A 21,997-nucleotide genomic window follows, 5' to 3' on the forward strand; every position below is an offset into this window, starting at 1 on the left:
TGCAGAGAAAACGACTTAACCGTTTGAAATGATTTTTTGAACACAGCGCTTGGAATGTTTTTTTTTTTTTTTTTTTTTTTTAATAATCTTGCTTTAATCGAAATTTGTATCTGAAGATGTTCAACATATTTCTTTAAAATATAAGTAGCCAAGTGGGCAGTGTACTTACATTTGGTTCACAGGTCCCGGATCTGATTCTTAGGTTAGTGGGAGATCTGTCTCCACTACCTTACAACAGATTAGCCTGGGGTAAAGATGTACGCAGGGGGTTGGTCATGTGAGTCCGGACCTTCTACCCCGAAATCTCGACTTTTCTGTAAATTAGTCTCATTTTAAGGGTGATTTTGCAAATGTTAATATAATTTATCCTCTTATTGAATTTCGACGTCATCCCCCCAAAAGATTAGAACCTCTTTTAAAAAAAATCCTGCGAACGTACCTGGTCAGGGACATGTAAATCTAACAGAGCAAAGCCCGATGGATTCTAATTTGATTTCAAGGTTGGTTAAATATGTAAGAGCATATGTATAATATTTAATCTTTAACAAAATAACCTTTAATAACCGGCTTGTTCTAAATAGCACTTTTTTTTTTTTTTTTTTTTTTTTTGCGCAAAACTTTGCAACCAAATCAAGTCGGGAATAAAAGATTTTACACCATATTTTCTTATGCCTTCTAAGCTTGGTAAGGTCTACAACCATGGCAAACTTTTTCAAGTTCAAATGAGTTTCAGCGACTACGTACGATATACGTATATTATATGTGGCAATTTAAATAGAAAAATCACATGAAAGACAAAAAGAAGAATGAAGTTTGTTCTCGTTCATTGTACTGTATGTGACAGTGTCGTCTGATTATATAACTAACTAAACTAACTAACTCTATGGCCTATGGAACCCGGAGGTTCAATGCCGCGTTCACAAAAGCTCTCCACTGACTTCTATCCTTAGCTAACTGCATCCACTTTCTGCTTTGTATTCCAATCTCTGCGAGATCCATCTTAATATTGTCCTCCCATCTGCGCCTAGGTCTTCCTAATGGTCGTTTTCCGATTGGTCTTCCAGTCAAGACTTTGAAAGTGTTTCTACTTTCTTCCATTCTAGCTACATGACCCGCCCACCCAAGCCTCCTAGACTTGACGATCCTAAGAATGTTGGGTAAACCATATAAATTATGTAGTTCCTCGTTATGAAGTTAAAATGGCGACTTTCACTGGTGCAGAGCGTGCTCAGTGTGTGAGGTATTTCATGTGAAATTACCTGGTTGCCCGTCCGTTGCTGCTGCTGTTGTCGAACAGGTTAGGGAAAACTTTGTCTGTAATAATAATAATAATAATAATAATAATAATAATAATAATAATAATAATAATAATAATAATAATAATCAACGCTAAGTACGTCTCGGGAGACAGGCATTCTACAAAATACAGTTTGGCGAATGCTACGTACAGTTTTACACTTGAAACAGTACAGATTTACAATCGTACCACAAATTACTGACGTAGATAAGGTTGCTAGTGGAGAATTTTGTGTGGAAAATGTTGGATCGGATGGAGGAAGACGAGGCATTTATTAACACAATTATATTCAGCGATGATTTCATGACAATTTTGCAGACCTGAGAAATTGCATCTACGCTGAAGTTGCAGAAGTTACGCCCGATCAGCTGGAACGAGTGTGGGAAGAAATTGAGTTCCGGTGGGATGTTTGGCGCGTCACCAAGCAGAGGCGGCCTTTGGGGGTGGCGACTGGGGCACCCGCCTCAGGCCCCGCGATAGAATATTCTCTTGTCACAGTCAGCTCAAATATGCGGGGCCTCTGCAACATTCTAATGTACCGTAGCTTAGAGTTAAAGTGAATACTTTGGCTAATAATACGGTGTGGTGGATTTCTTCGGAAACCAGTTTTCATAAACCAGAACTTCTTACTCAATATTTTACTTTTAGAAGCCTTAAATTCCCAAAATCTACACCATTTCTATGAAAGCGTTTAGCATGAAATTTTTAGTTTTAAAGTACCGTAATTATTACGCCCTTGAGTTTCGGATTAACAATGGGTCAGCAAACAAGGCGACGCTAATACCATGCACGTGGCTCTAAATGGCATTATCTCAACTTTTCTTTGTTGTCGAAATAGAGTGAGAAGTCATGTTGTTTGTTGCTTTTGGGTCAGAAGAGTAATCCTGTTGCTACGGATACCTCTGAGTCATCGCTTCCAAAAAATAGCTCCTATTGCACGCCTTGTGTAGCACCTCAAATTGGCTTCGGAATTCGGACCGCGCAGTCGTAGTGAGATGTGGATACGTAATATTATGATTAGTGCGTGAGTGTCTTCCGATTATTCGTTTATTGGGCAAAGAATAAGTGACCATCATGAGTGGTAGAGACAGAGACAAATTCCGTAAATACGAAAGTGGGTCTGCGAAAGCCAAGAAACGGAAATATAAAGAAGATTTCATTCAGAAGCAAAAGGGATCTTTGGACAAGTTTGTTGTAGCGGTAAAATCAGCGGATCAATACCAAAAACTTGAGAACACGGATGATGATTTGTCTGTGACTGTGAGCGACCGGTGTGATGCGACAGACCAGGTTGTGATGCCAAGTTTTGCGTCCGACGAAGAAAACAAACTAGCCGGCAACAAAACTGTTTCTACGCCCTGTTGTCCCACAAGCAACAATGAAAACCTGGAGCAATTCTCTGGGGACAACGTTGTTGCAACAGACCCAGAAAGTGACCTCTCCTGTGAAAGTGCGACCATTCCTCTGCATACTTCTGACACTCTTCAAACGACGAGCACACTGTTCGAGGACATATACGATCCAGGTAATTGGAAACATATTAACAGTGAAGTGCGTGACATGTTAGTGGAGAAGGGTCCAATCAGGCTAAGTTACTGTGAATACCCAAAGGACGAAGGTAACAGACATTTTTCGAACAATTTCTTTACACGGAGGATGCCGAACGGAGAAACAGTGGATAGGCGATGGCTAAGTTATTCGAAGATCAGAGACAGAGTATTTTGCTTTCCTTGTAAGTTGTTTGGTACGATAGCTACTAGAGGCCAGTTAGCAAACGAAGGCTGCTGCGACTGGAAGCATCTTGGCGATAAACTTCAGCACCACGAAGTTTCTGTAAATCACGTTAAGTGCATGACAGCATGGTTGGAATTAGCTCGTAGAATGTCCAATGGTAGCGCAATAGATAACATGATGCTAGAACGAATTAGAAAAGAAAAGAATTGGCGCGCAGTGTTAACAAGAATTCTAGCGATTGTACAGTACCTTGCCGAAAACAACAGCGCATTTCGTGGGAGAACGGAGAAACTTTATGCGCCGATCAATGGTCAGTTTTTAGGCTTAGGTGAGATGCTGGCCAAATTCGATCCAACCATGCAAGAACATCTCCGCCGAATTAAGAACGACGAGGCTCACGACCATTACCTCGGGCATAGGATCCAAAACGAGCTTATCGATCTGATGGCGTCAGAAGTAAAGGGGAAAATTATTGATAAAGTGAAACTTGCTAAATATTTTGCCGTCATCCTTGACTGCACGCCTGATGTTGGCCACAAAGAGCAGATGTCCATAATATTGCGTTTTGTGGACGTATCAGATCCGGAAGTGAACGTGGTGGAGCACTTCATCGAATTTCTGGATGTGGACAACGCAACAGGAAAGGGGTTGTCTGAAGCTCTTCTTGCCGCACTGCCGAACCTCGGTCTGGACGTCGCCGATTGCCGTGGCCAGGGGTGCGAACATGAAGGGAAAACACCAAGGAGTTCAAGCGCACATTCTTCGCATGAACAGTCGAGCATTTTACACTCCGTGTGGCTGCCATAATTTGAACCTTGTTTTAGGAGACATGGCTAATTGCAACTCCCAAGCAGTGACGTTTTTTGGTGTCATACAGAGAATATATAAATGCTTTGCTGCCTCGGCTGAAAGGTGGACAATTTTGGAAGAAACCGTGCCTTTCATGACTACAAAATCACTTTCAGAAACGCGGTGGGAGTGCCGCCTGGAAAGTCTGAAAGCGCTGCGTTATCAGACGAAAGAAGTCAGGGAGGCACTGTCGACTGTCGCAGATACCGCCAATGATCCGCTAGTAAAAAGTGAAGCCGAATGTCTTGCAAATTATGAGCTCGAAAGCTTCGAGTTTATTCTGAGCTTAATCATATGGTATGACATTTTATTTGCTGTGATTGCTGTCAGCAAAACTTTGCAATCAGCTGACATGCAGCTCGATGTGGCAATACAGCAAATCAAAGGCCTTGTTACTTTCTTGAAAAAGTACCGGCAAACCGGATTCTCCGATGCTATGATCGCAGCAAAGGAAATTGCGTCCGAAATGAATGTAGCTCAGAAATTCAAGGAACGAAGAGTCAGATGCAAGAAAAAACAATTCGATTATGAGGGTAACGACGAAGAAACATCTTAGTCGGAGGAGTCCTTCAGAACAGGATATTTCTTATGGATAGTGGATCAACCACTTACCTCAATGGAAAAAAGATTCGAACAACTGGAAGAGTATGCTTCAATCTTTGGATTTCTATACAACTTGAAGGGTTTGCGGTCATTGAACGACGATTATTTGTTAAAGTGTTGCATGGATTTGGACAACATGTTACGCGCAGAAGATTCACGCGATTTGGATGGAATTGACTTGTGCGCAGAATTGAAGATTTTTCGAGAAATGCTTCCTGATAACATCAATGCCGCCCAAGAGTGTCTTCAGTACGTTTGGCTCATTCGAGATTCATTTCCCAACATCGTTATTGCATACAGAATTATGTTGACAATTCCTGTTACAGTTTCCAGCGCGGAAAGAAGCTTTTCGAAGTTGAAACTTATCAAAAACTATCTACGATCAACAATGTCGCAAAGCAGATTGTGCGGTTTAGCTATTTTGTCCATCGAAAAGGAAGTTGCCTCAACAATGGACTACGAGGACCTTATCAACGATTGTGCACAGCGAAAAGCCAAAAAGTGGACTTCCGTCTGTGACCGTCAAAGCAGCTGCTTCGTGAGTCAGTGATAGTTTTATTATGTGTTCTAGTTTGTTGATCTTGCATGCATGTAAAATGTTTCCGAATCATTAATGTGGTGAGTTATATCGACCCCCATGCCATAAGAACCCCTTATCCCCTCAAAAATTTCACCTATGTTTCCTGGCTTCGGGGGGGGCTTCGCCTAACAAACCCCCCCCGCCCGGGGCCCCGCATACTACTAAGGCCGCCTCTGTCACCAAGGCAGTCACATCCCAAACCAAAATGAGACCCTGATGTTAAACTTGAAGTGTTTTGCTACAAATTGATACCTATCTCGTTCCTGTAAATAATCTCAATAAATTTTTATATGCTTTCAAAGTTGTAAAGTCCTTTTTGACTCACCCTGTATTGTCAAGCCGATTTTAAAAATGGCTTCAAAGTTTAAAACAGTTATATCTCTAAACTAATATTATGGACTTAGTTACTTCTGTCAGAGTGACGATTATATATTATAAGTTTTAGATTAGACAATGGAGATCCTTGTGGGAAGTTATCGGTAAAAAAATAAAATGTTATCACTACAATCTATTGAAAGAAACCTTACCAAATGATCTATTTTTTTCTATACAAGATTAAGAACGTTAGGTAAGGATTCTTTCGTCATTTTTGACCGATGTTACTTCCATCAAGAGCCACCATTGAGATTAAGCATTATGAAACGCTACAACAAAGATTAGACTTGTGATATTTCATAACGAAGCGTAGAACCAATTTTTAAAAGTCAGGTGCTAGATTCTAATTTGAGAACTGCATTCTTACTATTACTACTACTACTATAACATACTGATAAAGTACAGATTGATGAAGTAGAAGGTGGATGGATAATAGTCGGTAGCTATCCAACAGAGTGAAAATAGCATGGACCGAAGCCAGAAAGTCTAGACTGAATACGTTGGGTAATTACCAAAGAATGGAACAGAAGAGAAATTTAAAGAAATCATGCATAGAGATAAGAGAAGCAGAAATATCTCAGATGATTATTCTTTGCGAAAAAGCAAAGTTAAAAGAGCATATTTGCAACTACTTTCAGATATTACTCACAGCGCTTACTAACAAATGGAATGTTAACATCTATAATAATAATAATAAAAACATTCATGAGTCCAATGAATTAAATAATGAATGGATATTTTGGACCTGAAGCTTCTGGCCTGGTTAGCACAAACAACTAAAAATACGCCTATTTAGTCATGTATTAACTGTACTTTTGTACTCATATTCATTCTCGTAAATATAAATGGAACTTTTATTTAAAATGCAATTAACGTAACTAATTGCATTTTAAGTTTCTTTATAGTGGAAAAAATCGATCCTCATTGACTTTTTAAAGGTTTATTATAGTACACGTTGCATTTACAGCAGCTATTCAATAATCAACTCTTTCATTATTTATCCCATTATGACTCAAATTAATTTATTTTACTTTCTTTCGACGATAGGAAACACGAAAACATGATGATCGCGAAAAAAAAAACGAATTCGAGATTTCAACTGATTTGCACAGCTTTTTCGTAGCTAAGCGGTTAGCGAACGCAACTTTGGCGTGGGAAACTCGGATTCGATTCCCGGCGGGAGCTCCTCTGGTTCGGATTCCACGTTAATGAGTAGGTCCCGTTTCATGTAGCCTCGTTGCTGAAAGGAAGGTTAAATTGAAAATCAACTCAACTCATTCAACTGATTTGCACGTTTCATGGTTCCTACACTCTAAAAAAGTTATATTGAGTATCTGTCTGTCTGTCTAACCGTTCATCCTATGTTCATTATCCTAGAGGCCATACTGCTCAACATATTCCCACCAAGATTCTCCAGAGAGGTTTTCGAACTTTCTTTTTACCCTGAAAGTAAAGGTACTTTACTGAGGGATGAAAATAAAAAATGGAATATTCTCGGAAACTATTTTGTCTATATTTAATTACTATGGTACAAGTCACTTTTCTGGGAAAATCTACATGTAGTAGTTTATTCTTGGGGAGGAGCGTTTTCGGACAATTTTCTCAAAAATAATTTAGGCAATTGCGTTCATATTTTATAAATAAATATTTTATTAATAACCTGACAATATGGCATAACTCATTTGCTTCAAGTGTTTTATAAGTCTGTAGATTCCTTCATCATGGACACCGTATAGTCCAGAGCGGGGTTTGTCGTCCAAATTAAAATGATCATTTCGAAATTCACGAGACCATATTTTAGTGTTGTGACAAGAGAGAGTCACGAAGTGACTCCGCTGAGATTCGAACGAGACAATTGCGTTTGCATTTGATATGTTTTAACTAGATGAATCCCAAAGTTATACGGGACACCGGGCGCGATATCGCGAATTACAACACATTTTGTAATGTTAAAGCTACAAAAGCTGGCAGAATAGTTTGAACCGGGTCATTTGTTCGGAAACGGTTAGGTAAATGGAAAACTCGGCGAACACGTATCCCACCATTTTTAAGGGCACACTTTTTGGGATAAAAACGTTTGCCCCAGGGTCCCCAGCAGGGTCCCAGACGTTGCCCAACTCAAGAGTTTCAAATGGCAAAGGAGGTTAAGTAGCACATCGTTTGAACCTGTTGTTAAATGAATGAAGATGGAGCAAGTCTCGACTCTACGATAATCTTTTGCAAAATGGCGGCGGGTCAAAGTGTAAACACAAACTTAATTGAAAAATCCATGGCCACCTTGAATCTAAGCTGGCCGCTTATAACCTAAGCCATTCATAAGAGTACAAATCTAAATATCTATTTTTCTCTATTATGTATTTAGAAGCAATAGGAAGACTAAAGAAGAATTTAATTTCGATTCACTTCAACTATTATTTCATTTAGTAACAACACATATGTTCTCTTCCTAATGCACGTTCGTCACGGTTCTCTCGATATGAATTACGTAAATATAACAAATATGCGATGAACACACAACTCTGACTTCCTATTCATACTACTAAACAAAAGTTGAATACCTTCGAATATTTTTCTAATTTTATCATACGTAGTTCATATATAAAGGACTTACTGCACCAGTCAGGTTGGGGGCTCTATTATAACGTATTCGTGATCGTTACATTTGCATGCCATTCGTTGGTTTGATCGCAATATTTCAAGCAAAACCAAATATATAAATAGTGCATTTACAAGATTGGCGAGCAGTACCATACCACGTGTAACTCATTTCAGTACATCGAGCTGCGTCAAACTTTGTTGGTTTTTTCACAATGTTCCAATAAATAGCATATTTATACACAAAAACATTTTTCACGCTGGCAACCATATTGGATGATGCTCATTGATACTTTGTGGATATCTATTATCGACCATAAATGTAAATACCACATTTCGCTTATCCACCACCAGTGGTTTGAGCTGGACATGCGTTCGATACATAGTACATCATTTTGAATTCAAGATGTCACGTTTTTGAACATTTCGCATCTTTTCGTCACCTACTGATGAACATTCATGCCAAATTTGGTTTTCCTAGCTTGAGCAGTTTGGTATACCTATCCTTCGATATAGGTTTTAAGCGTTCATCTTGGATTCAAGGTGGCCATAGATTTTTCAATTAAGCTTTTGTTTACATTTTGACATACCGCCAATTTGCACAGGGTTGTCATAGAGAGTCGAGACTTGCTCAATCTTCTTTCATTTAACAACAGCTTTCAAAAAATGTGCTACTTAACTCCCTTGCTATTTTAAACTATTTATTTGGACCCCATCTGGGATCCTGTGGTTCCCTGGGACAAGACGTTTTAACTTAAATCGTTGTACTTTAAAAATAATGCCACACGTCCTTTCCTGTTTTCACATTTGTCTCGTCGTTTCCGATTTATAGGGGTGGCCATGAACTTTTCAATCAAGATTTGTTTACATTATGACCCGCCGCCATTTTGCACAGGGTTGTTGTAGAAAGTCGAGACTTGCTTCATTTTCTTTCATTTATAACAGCTTTCAAACGATGTGCTACTCAATTTCCCTTGCTATTTGAAGCTTTTTAGTTGGACCCTATCTGGGGCCCTGCTGGGAACACTGGGGCAAACTTTTACCCCCAAAAATATGCTCTTGAAAATGATGGGATACGTGTTCGCCGAGTTCCATTTACCCAACCGTTTCCTAACAAATGACTCGGTTCAAACTATTCAGCCATTTTTTTTTTTTTTTTGTAGCTTTTACATAACAAAATATGTTGTAACTCACAATATAACGCTCGGTGGCAGTATAACTTTGTGATTTGTCTAGTTATATTAAATGCAAACACAATTGTCTCGTTCGAATTTCAGTGGAGTCACTTCGTGACCCTCCCTTGTGACAGCAGAAGGACAGCAGCGTTCTCAGGACGGCCAAATATACGCCCCGATTGTACTTTTTATTGTACTTCCCATTACTTACTCGTTTCTGATACTTGTATAGCATGACATGGTGAAAATGTAACGTTTCATTGTCCAGTTAGACAAAGTTTTCTCACACAAAAATTCACTTTAGTCAACGATGTCTGTCACTGAAATGTCTGTCATCACCTCTCCATCGGTAGCCATGAAAATAAGACACGAATTTCTGCAATCATCCAATAATATGACGTATATTTTCTTTTAGACTTCCAATAATTCTCTTTGTTGGAGTTGAAGTAGAGTAAAAATGAGGGAGTTAATTTACTTCTCGTAATTTGAAAAGAATAATGTTTCAACACATAAAAATTTCGTATATTTCTACGATTTTTATGAAACATAATTTATTTTGTTCAAGACTTGAGACTCAATTCTATCGTTAGGGGCTAAAATGAGTCAGAGACAAGAAAGTAAATATTAGTGCTATAAGAATTCAAATAATTAATTATTCGGATAACGAATTCTTCGAGTATTCCAACAATTGTTCGAATAATTATTCAGATAATGGATTCTTGTAATATTAGAATACTTATTCGAATAATGGATTCCTAAAATATTCCAACAATTGTTCGAATAATTATTCGGATAAAGAATTCTTAAAATATTCCAACATTTGTTCAAATAATTATTCGGATAATGGATTATTGGAATATTCCAATAATTGTTCGAATAATTATTCGGATAATGGATTCTTAAAATATTCCAAAAAATTTCGAATAATGGATTCTCGTAATATTAGAATATTTTTTCTGATAATGGATTCCTAAATTTTCCAATAATTGTTCGAAGAATTATTCGGATAATGCATTCTTAGAATACCGTATTCCAATAATTGTTCGAATAATTATTCGGATAATGGATTCTTAAAATATTCCAACAATTGTTCGAATAATTATTCGGATAATGGATTCGTAAAATATTCCAACAATTGTACACGACTTGTATAAATCTCTGTAGGAAAAGACAACGTGTATAAATCTCTACTTCATGCAAGGTGCCGTCTCAAGGCAAAAGATTGTGTTTGCAGCAAAACTTTTGACAATAACACGAATTTCTGTTTAACTATCTTATGGACACGCAATCTTACCTATGGCAACGTCGCCAATATCATAGATATAAATTTTTGCTTTAGTCAGCTAATGCACCATAACCATATGACTTGCGTGCTGCTAATAATTCAATTTCAGTCAAATTTAAAGATACAGTCTTTTTATATTATTGATATGGAAATCTTATTTCCCTCAAATATGACTGGTTCTGTTTTACTTTCAATTCGGGCAGGAAATTTTGCAATCACCCGATACATCAAAATTTAAATAATCCGGTACATAAAAGCCAGTGTTTTTCTGTACAGAAGTGATTATGAAACATCGACTAAAACCTCAGGAATCATTTAAAAGTCTCAGAGAAAATATTCGACTCTGGAACAGATTTTTAGAAATAGGGTAGGGAATAAATTTACTCTTTCATTCTTGGTAAATTTCAGCCCTAGCCAATGATGATGATTGTGAAGCCTCAGAAACAATATATGCCATGTTGCATCACAATTAAATCAGTTTTAAGAAAGCTATCACGGAGAATTATTTTGTTATAAGTTAGAAAACTTTGAAGTTGAGAGTGACTTTACATCCTTTAGCCCCCTTATCATTGACCAATTACAACCCTGAGCAATTTGGGTTATTGGAAATCCATAAAGACAATAAACGCCATATTTCGCCAAAATAGGGTAATGCACACATGAAAGCACATGCTAAGTCTTATTTCAATAGTATAAATTTTACGAGAATTATTATGGACTAGATAAACATATAAATGCATGTTGGGCTGAGTGGCAAATACTAGAAGCTTACGCTCGCTTGCACTATTTATTTCGTGAGTAGAATATACTGATCAAGAAAAACAGTGTATTTTTAATCAACGTAACACTTATTTAATACGCTTATATAGTAAGCTATACAGTGTGTATAAAACGCTATTATATGAAGTAAAATTGTTTGCAAAACTTTTCGTATAGTGTACAAATTTGGGTACCCAACAATTGATACCATTAACTGCGCACCCAAATTTCTGATCTACAACAAAAGGTTTGGAAGCGGTTATTACTTTATTTAATAGCTGTCAAATTTTGTGAATATATCCTGACTTACTTTCTAAATTTTGATATATATATATATAATACTGAAATGGATTTTATCATTTCATTTTAACTTAGGAGAGGGGATTTTCGAAAAGTGATCGAAAATGACCTACATTAATGTCGAATCCATAGTTTTCGAGATCACTGAGATGAACATCCAAATTCAGCCCTCAACTTGGGAGAAGGAGATAGGGGATATATATATATATATATATATATATATATATATATATGAATGAATGAATGATAGCAAATGACCGATATTAGTATCGAATCCATAGTTTTCGGAGTCGCTGAGACGAACAGTGACACTTCGTTTAAATGATATGCCGTTTAAATCAAAATTCATCCATTCACTAAAGGGGGCGACAGTGACATATAAAAATAATAGAAAATGACCGATATTGGTGTCGAATTAATTTTTAGGGGTCTCTAAGTTTATTGGTGACAGTTTTGGTGCCCTTTATGTCCAAAATGAAACTTATTTTTTCCATACGAAGAACGGGTACTCTGCTAGTTATTTACTAAAATTTTAGAAAAGTAGGTTCATATTAGCGAAGAGCTTTAAAGTTATGAAAATTAATAAACAAAATGGTACTATAAAATTTTGTTATTTAATACAGAAATGTTTCATTTTCTACAAGTTCCTATGTTGTTTGTATGAAGACAGATGATTACTAGTCTTGAGCTGAAATCTAATGCAGTGGAAATAAAGAATAAGTATAACTGTAATTTTCTCATGCATAAGCAAAAGAAGGTGAAAATATTAAAGAAATCTAGAAATTCACTTTTAAATGTTAATCTAAGACTGCCGTGTTCGGTGTCTTCTAATTATTCACAGATCATCTGCATTTCATAAAGTTGTTTTAAGCCTATAAATAGGACTTGCACCAGTTTGCTTGTTTTTTCTACGGGAGCATCAGTTACTTGAACAGCGAGATGCCTTGAAGTTTCACGATTCACCAGTGATTTAAGTTTTCCTTCTATCTATCATTAGTCCTTATACCCAAAATATTTGGGTGAGTATGTGGGTGCAGCTATATAGATAGAAAGGGGAGGGGATGGATCTTGGCTCTACACAGAGACCGTTGGTTACGTTGCAGTTAAACTTTTCAAGCCGATTAACTAACAGCTTCATGAGAGCGGAGAAGACATATTTTGTCTAAACTTAGAATGAAGTATTGAGTTCTGAAAATCATGTTTTGCGTTAGGAGATCGGACAAACATTTCAGAGCGTCGCTGAACCGTTACAACTGTACATTTTGGAGAAAGTAATGAGAAAAAAATGAATGAAATTTCTAGTTTTATGCCTCACAGATATAACCTGTAAGAAATGAAATCGTTAAATTTTACTCCCACGGTTATGCTGGCTAGGCTAAAGGAGACAATGATGATGAAGTGTTGAAATGAAGAAAGTGAGAGGAAACGGAAAAATTCCGAGAAAACCCACGCACACGGTGGATGTCCACCACAAAGCTCACTTGGCGGCTGGGATCGAACCAAGGACTCCATGCACCAGAGGTGAACGCTCTACAACTGAGCCACCGCGGTCCTGTAGGCTGAAGGAGGCAAATGTATAAAGCTAGTGAATGATAGTAAAATTATTGGTGAAGTGAGAATGTGAAAGGAAACAGGAAAACCCAAAGAAAACCCATGAACATGATGTTGTCCACCACGAACTCACATGGTCTAAAATCGAACAAGAGACCCCTCGCACTACAGGTGAGCACTTTGCCACTGAGCAACCATGCCCCCATAAAGTAATGAAGGGGACAGGCCAGATTGGGTATCATCATCCGTGACAGGAATTTAGGAATTTAGAAACGTTCATAATGTACTGGATGTTTCATAAATCTGGAATTGTCAGAATGAAATGAAATCTTTTAAGTTTTACGTCCCATATTACGTGCCGATGATGAGAAATGAATGAAAAGGTGGACTGGAGAAAGTGGTAGGAAGCGGAAGAAGCCCGAGAAAACCCACGAACGCTGTGTTTGTCCAGCACAATGCTCACTTGGTACGAGCTGGGATCGAACCAAAGATCCCATGCGCCAGAGATGAACGCTCTACCGCTGAGCCACCACGGCCCCTGGAATCGTAAGGAATAAGTTATTCTGCTTATTGGAGGTCACAGTGAAAAGTCGGTAAGAACTGAATCGGTTGTACCAAAATTGAGCACATATATTGCACATTTGCTATGGAAAATCATTCAAAATGTCAAAGAAATGAGTTCTATGATAGACAAATATCCTCGGATGGATCACCAACTAGATCAACACATGACCGGTTGGTAATATCTGGAAGTTTTCTCTGAATTCCTAAAAAGTGCATCCGTATATTGTCTGTGAAAATGGGAATCTCTAAAAAAAATATCTATCTACAGTAATCCAGAACGATGAATGGCATCCACCACACAAACAATTGCTACAAGCATTGAATATGGATGGCCCCGCCCAAGAGTCAAATTCTGTAACTGTTTTGGATCAATATCGGATTACTTTTGCATTTATTACCCACCTTAGTTAGCAACAAGGTCAATTTCGATGACAATGAAAAAGTGAATAAACATTCCTTTTCTTGGAAAACTTCCATTGGATCTAGGCTTCAAAATCATAAAATAATGGTCACTTCATGGTGTGATGCTGCATATGGAATTAACCTACTGATCCCCTTTTCCTGACAAAATCTGATTGGACAGATAAACTTAGTGGTATTACAAAGAAAAACATTTCTATAATTCTTGAACTCAGAAGGGAATTTTCAACCATATTTCAATAAAACAATACAGCGAAGATATCTATACATAGTTGAACTTGCGATTTCTTGGACTATGGTTTAGCTGAGAAGGACCAATTGAATGGTTCTTCAATACTATAAATTTCACAACACTTCAATTATATCTGTAGGACGAAAATCCAAAGTGTACTGTCCAATGTCCATAAAAAATTCAAATGTCTATAAGAACAAAATCTTAGAGAATTTATCGTTCAATGCTATTGTTTGTAACAATCTTGTTCAATAAGTTAAACTATGGAGATATCATAATCGGCTGAAAATTGTTATATTGATTACATACTTTTATTGTTGCTGTCTTTTTGATAGAAATTAGGTTTATTTATGATCAGTTTTGGATGATTTATATACTATAGGTTTCAAGAGTTTTGGTTATCCATATATTCTTTCTCGCATATTGTACATTCTTGATGTTCTACGCTTTTCATATGTGTTTCGAAGGTTGAGTAATAGGAAGTTTTTACAGACCTTTTGGAAGAAACTTCACACAAATTTGTAATAAATAGTTTACATAAATTTGGTCACGATTTGTTTCAAATGCTGAACAACTTCAGATGTCTTCCGTCTTGACGTAACTAATCAACGATGGACATATTAAACGATGCATTGAATCCGACATTTTGAATTTAGTTCCTGATTCATGAGAAATCCTGAATATGTTATGTTAATATCACTTACAAAAATCTCATAACGGCAGAAATAAGTTCTATAAACACTTTCGGTTATATTAAAACATCGAAGTTCTAATTAAAAGTTTTCTTCATAATAAGATATATTTCAGTCTTCAATTTCTTTGTTTGACAAAAGTGGAGATAATCTATTCGTTTCGGCTCTCTACCCGCTATTTAAGTTATCGTTAAAGCAATTCTCATATCATTGAATATACAAACTGTTAGACTTACAAGCTGGAATGCTTGAATGAACAATGTTTTATATTGTCATCTACTTGGTGATTGGCGTGTCAAGGTTACCCACATAGAAATCCTTTCTCTTTTCACTTATTACGCCTATCGAAATCCTTTACGACTCTATCATTCATATAGTGGCTCGGTATTGGGCTAATATTTTATCTTGTTATTTGAAGTGAAGGGAGCAAGTAGGAGGAAACTCCATCTATGTCCTTGATGCGCCAATTTTATGGAAATAAACTATAGAGTACCATGTTCAATGGTAAAACTCTTACCTTCCGTTCAAATCATAAAATCGTACAAAGTGATATGCAAGTACTTTGATTACTATTTAATAGTTTCAAATAAATTGATTTAAAAATATATTTCTTTAATATTTCTTTCAGACGCCACAGAAATTAATTTCTGGAAGTATATTTTAAAGTAAGATACTTCAAAGAAACAACTGTCAATTGCAAATTATTAAAGAAACACATTGAAAGTAATGTTTAACACAAAACTCTAAATACCTGACTATATGTGGATACATAATTTATTTAATTTAGACTATTTACAGTGTAAGCCTATGTAGAGTGGGTCCATGGTATACCTCTCATCATACTAAGAATAATATAAAATAGTACTCACCAAGACAATACTTCTGAATCTTCTTTTCCTTGCTGTTATTCAAAATCTGTATTACTTTAGACGCTAGAATGGTTTTTAAACTGCCTTCCTGTATTCTCCAGAGCTCTTGGTGTTGACACAAACGCGCCAACATTTTGACAGCCAGACATTGAATTTCCTTATTACTTTCATCCAAAACTATATTCATATAATATAATATATCTACAAAGACATAAATAAATACACAATTAGAATATACTTTTATGTTAAATTTACTTACATGTGTATTCGTGCATATATCAACTATAGAGAAACTAGAGTATTCAAGTCAAATACACAAAGCGAATGCCAGTATCAAATTGCACTCCATTTCCTTATGAAACGTTTCCAACAATCGCGGAACCGATGTGTTGAAAGACTACTTTGAAAGTGAATAATGCTTTCATACCTCAAGGTACTATTCCCGAACAAAAGTTGGATACTTTTAAATAGATAAGTATTGCAAGTTTATATAACAAATGGAGGAAATAACTGATTTTATGTCACATCAACTCCTCTGTAGATATAAATTCAGTAATATTGTTAACTTCTGCTTGTGCAGGTGTAGGTAGAGCACAGTTAGAGCGAATTACAGTCCGGAATCGTTTTCCCATTACCGGTTTTCATGAAAAAATTATAATCAACAGTATATTACAAAATTTTTCTACCTAGGTATAATGTAAATTCTCTAATGCTGGATAAAGAGGCAGTCTAGGGCAGGATCTCCACAGAGCTCCGAAACAAGCTAGGTGGAGTGGATTTTCGGATCCCCAACGCAACATGCAAGCAGTGAACGGGTTAAGAGTCACAGAGCTCTGAAGCAAGCTAGGTGGAGTGGATTTTTGGATCCCCAACGCAACGTGCAAGCAGTAAACGGGTTAAGAGTCACAGAGCTCTGAAGCAAGCTAGATAACTGAGGTTAGGATTCCCAACAGAGCTACGAGCAAGCTAAGAAGGCAGATGAGAGGAAGCGTAGATTTCGAGGCAAACTAAAGGCTTTGGGCTAGGTATCTACAAGATCTCCATGCAAGCTAGAGGAGGGGTGACCAGTCACAGACTGATGCTTCTCGTTGAAATCCTCTCAGCTATATATTTATATGTCCTCCAGCTGAGGCGGTGCCGCTGTTGTTCCAACGTCGTCACATAACCAAATCAGGGGCGGATCCAGGACCGACATCTGAGGGGAGCGGTGGGTTGTCATACTACTACTTTTAATGGCTCTAAACTTTGGGATAGGTTTTATTTATATATATAAAATAAGAAAGTTTCATGTTCTGGGGGGGGAGATCGCCCCGATCGTCCCCTGGATCCGCCCCTGTAACCAATAGTGTCGCTGCTGTCCCTGTCGTCTGCAATCATAGTAATCCATATTAAGACGCACATGGTTGATGTTTGTAAATAGAAGTTTGTTGGGTGTTTGTAAACACAACCATGGGGGATATTACAATATGCAAAGAGTGGAAAAATGCACGACTGAACTGAGATATGACTATGTCATAACCAATTCATATCACTTTGATATCCGCTCGTTGAACAACTGTACATATGCACTACTATGGCTATGACTTCTAAAGTTGTTCCTCATCCACTCAGAAGTGGTTAAAGCATTGTCATAATAAGACGGTCTTTCACTCTTTGTATATTATAAGCTGTACATACTTAAGTTAAATGACAGAAAAAAGAAGGAGGCAAAATACAAAACGGAGAAGTCAGGGTTAGAAAAAATACACAGAAAAAACTGAAGGTGCTATAAACTGATATTTAGTGTCGCATATAAACTGACTTAAAATGAAAGTAAAACAAGACGACTGACGAATCATAAAATTATATGGTAAAGATTAAGATAGGCAGGACACATCGCTCATATGCGGAAGAGGATAACTGAAGTATAGTTGAGAAACATATCCTTAGGTAGATCAAGGGGAATTTGGAAAGATAATACAAAATAGTATCTTAGGGAGTAACAACAATTGTGATTGGAATGGCTTTGCACAAGTTATCTAATTACCAACATTTGTTTCTGTAGTGACAAACCTTTGATATTCTTAACCCTCGCACTACGTAGGTATTTTTTGTATCGCGGACTACCAAATGGGGGTCATTTGTACTCACCTGTTAAGATTAAATATATCTCACAAAAGAAACGAATTAGAAACTCACAAAAATCTACAGGGACTGAAGTGAACAGTACCAACACAGTACACTATATAAGACTAACAGCTATTTATTATACTACTATCTGGGGGTTGCACTTCTAAATGTCAGTCACATCTCTTACTAACGGGGAAGGGGGAGTACTTTGTACAACTTAAAATTGCAAATTTATATGACACGCTAACATGAAACTCTCAACATGAACAGTACAGGGGATAAGACGAATTGCCAAATTCAGAAAAGGCAGGATACAGCTATTTATTACACTGTCACCTAGGAGTGACACTTCTAAATGTCAGATACATCTCCTACCAACGGGGGGAGGGGGGACTTTGTGCCCACCAACTTAAAAGATAATTTATGAGATACACTAAAGTTCAATTTGCACCACCGTATGGTATACGCTTTAGTTACACATGTTGAACAATAACATATCTTTTTACAATTTTACAGAAACTATTAACCCTTTTCCGACTGTAGAGATTTTTAAGGTCCATTTTCTTTTCTCATACATTATTTCTCCTGAGTGTGTTATAATGTCGAGACCTATTCGCCTGACGGAACTCCTGAGTCTCCTTTCTCCTCAGCACTGGTGAGCAACAATAGAAGCAAAATGTATTTTTGTATAATATAATGTATCCTCAATTTACTACAATTTACTATCATATCAAGTTATAGTAAAAAATGTAATTCAGTCGGAAAAGGATTGGCACAAAATACTACTAATCTCCCGTTGGTAGTGCAAGAGTTAACCCATAAGTTAGTTAAAGACAGAATGAAGCAATAAATTGCAAAAATGCATAGCTTATTCAAAATTATTCAAAAAGAATGCGAAGTACTTTCATACAATATTTCAATCACGATCACGTATAGATTATTACTGTTAAAATTGGACTAATTTTACTTTCGAAACAACGAATTCTTATTCAAACAACGAATAATTGTACGAACAAATATTCAAGTAAGCCCTCACCGTTTGTCTAGTGGCTGCCGTGGTGCACAGGGTCTCGGGTTCGATTTCTGGTGGTTCGGATTCCACCTTAGACTGCCGGTTCACGTCTCACATAATCTCAGCAGGGACAAGATATATTAAACTTCAGTGAACAAATATGCATTCAAATAAATTAACAAGTGAGTTTCGTTTCACAGTGTGAAATTACAGTAGACTTCCAAACTATGGAAATTCAATACTCAAATATGAAGTAGTACATTTATAACTACTGACTGCAATAGATTAGTACGATCAAAAATAGAACCTGTTCTTCGAAAGCTGAATTCATATCAAAAAACAATTACCAGCTCTCTTACTGTTTATGTTCTATGACAATAAAGGTTAAAACTGGGATTCGTTTCTTTGAATTACTTCCAGATTGAAAGATGGATAAGGAAGAGATAGAACCTAATCCTGGAAAGCTGACTCGATTGCAAGAAAATGTTATTTATTATCATTTTTGTTCTATGGCGATAAATGTTAATTTGAACCACTTCCGGCTTGAATAGATGGATACGGGAGGAGATGGAACCTACTTCTGGAAAGCTGAATAGAATTGCAAAAATACTGCATCTAGATATCTCTTACCGTTCTTGCTCTAGGGAAATCAGTATTGAAACCGAAAGTAATAGTGAATTTCAACAACTTCCCGTTCTAGTAGAGTGTTATTGGTTATGATGATATGTACTGTTCACACCCAAAATTGATTGAAGAAAACTGCTTATCGCTAAATATGCCATTTTTGTTCTTTGGCGATAAGTGTTGAAACCGGAAATGGCTAATTCGAACCACTTCCGGTTTGAATAGAGGGTTAAGAAGATGAAACGTATACTTGGAGCAGTGGATCGATTGCAGAAAAACCACATCTCGATATCTCTTACTGTTTTTAGACTATAAAAATCAGTATTGAAACCGAAGTAGCAATAAATTTCAACCATTTTCGGTTTTGGTATAGTGTTGCAAGTTGTGACAATGTGATCTATTGAGACACTGAATCGATTGCAGAAAACCACTTGTCGCTATGTATTACCATTTTTTTATTCCATGGCGGTAAGTGCTGAACCCGGAAATGGGTAATTCGAACCACTTCCGGTTTGAACAGAGGTTGATCAAGAAGATGAAATCTATTCTTGGGACAATGAGTAGATTGAGAAAACCACATCTAGATATCTCTTATCGTTTTTGCTCTGTGTTCAGTTTTGAAAACGAAAGTACTATTAAAGTTGAACCAGTTCCGATTTTGGTAGAATGTTGGGGATGGTCACGGTACGTTGTCTTGAGACGCTAAATGGTTAGCAAGAAACTACTTTTCCTTTGTTTCCGTTCTATGGTGACAAGCGTTGAACTGGCAATGGTTAATTTGAACTACTTCCGATTTGAACAGAGAGTTAACGATGGAGTAACCTATTCTTGGAACGCTGAATCTATGGCAAAATACTGATTCTCGATATATCTTACCGTTTCTGCTCTGATACCTGTCGATAGACGGACAGACGAACAAATCCGTTCTATAAGACTTCCAACAGTTATGCATAACATAGTTTAGAAGTCTAATATGTATGTGGATAACGATCAACTATACGAACGACTAACACTGGACTTATAAGCAGGCTCATATTTATATATTGTGCGCCCCAGTGTTCTAAATAATTTGCCGCCCCGCACAAAATTCCCCCCAGGAAAACGGCCATTATTAGAGTTGAATTCATAGTTTTTGGGGTCGTTGTGATGAATAGTGACAATTTTAATCCAATTCAACTTCAAAGTCAAACTTCACTTCCCAGGGAGGAGGCGAGATTTTAAAAGTAATCAAAAACGACAGATATTAGTGTTCAATTCATAGTTTTGGAGGTCGCTCAGTTTTCATGATGTTCATCTTCATCCCTTGGGTGGGAGAAAATGACTTTTTAAAAATAATCACATAAGCTAGCTAATTAGTAACTACTGTAAGCCTAATTAGAGCGAATTAAACACAATATTATTTCCTTGTGCTTGCTCGGAACTCTGCGGATTGCTAGTTTTAAATTACTTTATTGTGTTTTTTTTTAAATCCGAAATTTTGCAGCCTCCTAAATTCCGCCGCCCTAAGCTCGAGCACAGAATAGCACTTACCTAAATAGGGCCTGTTTATAAGAGGAAAAGTTACTTTAACAATTATTAGAATAACTTCAACGGCTCTAGTCTAAGCATAGAGCTATTATCTGATGGGTGGTTCGTTAAAACAAATGGCTTGGTATTACAAGATATCATGTTTTCTTGGACCACAACGATCTCTACTTTAAAAACTGCTAAAAACTTGAAAAAAAAACGCAGGAAAAATGAAGATGAAAATGTTTAGTTAATCTTGGCCAGCAAAGAGCGGAAGTGACTTCGAAAGAGGCATGCTTATGTAGGACAAGAAAAATCTGTCTTCTGTCATGTTCTAGGTGTTGCGTTGAATAAAAGTTGACATCTCAACAGAACTTGTTCCATTTACAACCTACGCACTTTCCTCGATTAAAAAAAGAGTATTCCGTGACTCTGACATTACAGCTGCGCAAAATGTAAGAGCAAAAATAATGATGCATTTTTACCTATAAATAGAAAGGCATCCATGATTCTTGCACATACATTAAGGTTTGCAGAGGTTTTAATGCCCCAGAGATGATATGAGTAAACAAAGCCTTGTGATCATGAAAAAAAAAATGGAATTCAAGAGTTCAATGCAATTACACATTTTATTCCTACCTAATGCGAAAAAAGTTGTTTTAGACCTCGCAACTATGCTATGCATCTGTCCGTCTGTCAGTTTGTCAACAAGTATAAGTAGGGATATGCATGAGTCGAGACAAGTCTCGAATCTCGACTCCAATTCGAGTCGAGACGCACTTTGTAAAATTCGAAACGAGTCGAAACAAATGTATTTCTCGATTCGAATTTTCGAGTCGAAAGAGACTGGTAGTAAAACTCGACTC

General features: G+C 36.9%; 1 protein-coding gene across 1 annotated transcript in view; it reads right to left on the minus strand.

Moving 5' to 3' along the window:
- Nucleotides 1-21,997, minus strand: part of LOC145680397 (meiosis inhibitor protein 1-like) — a 265,116-nt gene that overhangs the window by 80,216 nt on the left and 162,903 nt on the right. The window contains exon 6 of the mRNA XM_081750854.1: nt 15,881-16,081. Within this exon, the coding sequence (XP_081606980.1) occupies nt 15,881-16,081 (201 nt within the window). The remainder of the gene's footprint in view (nt 1-15,880; nt 16,082-21,997) is intronic.

Source organism: Thermobia domestica, chromosome 3 (genome assembly GCF_964235325.1).
Source record: "Thermobia domestica chromosome 3, izTheDome1.hap1.1, whole genome shotgun sequence".
NCBI classification, from domain to species: domain Eukaryota; kingdom Metazoa; phylum Arthropoda; class Insecta; order Zygentoma; family Lepismatidae; genus Thermobia; species Thermobia domestica.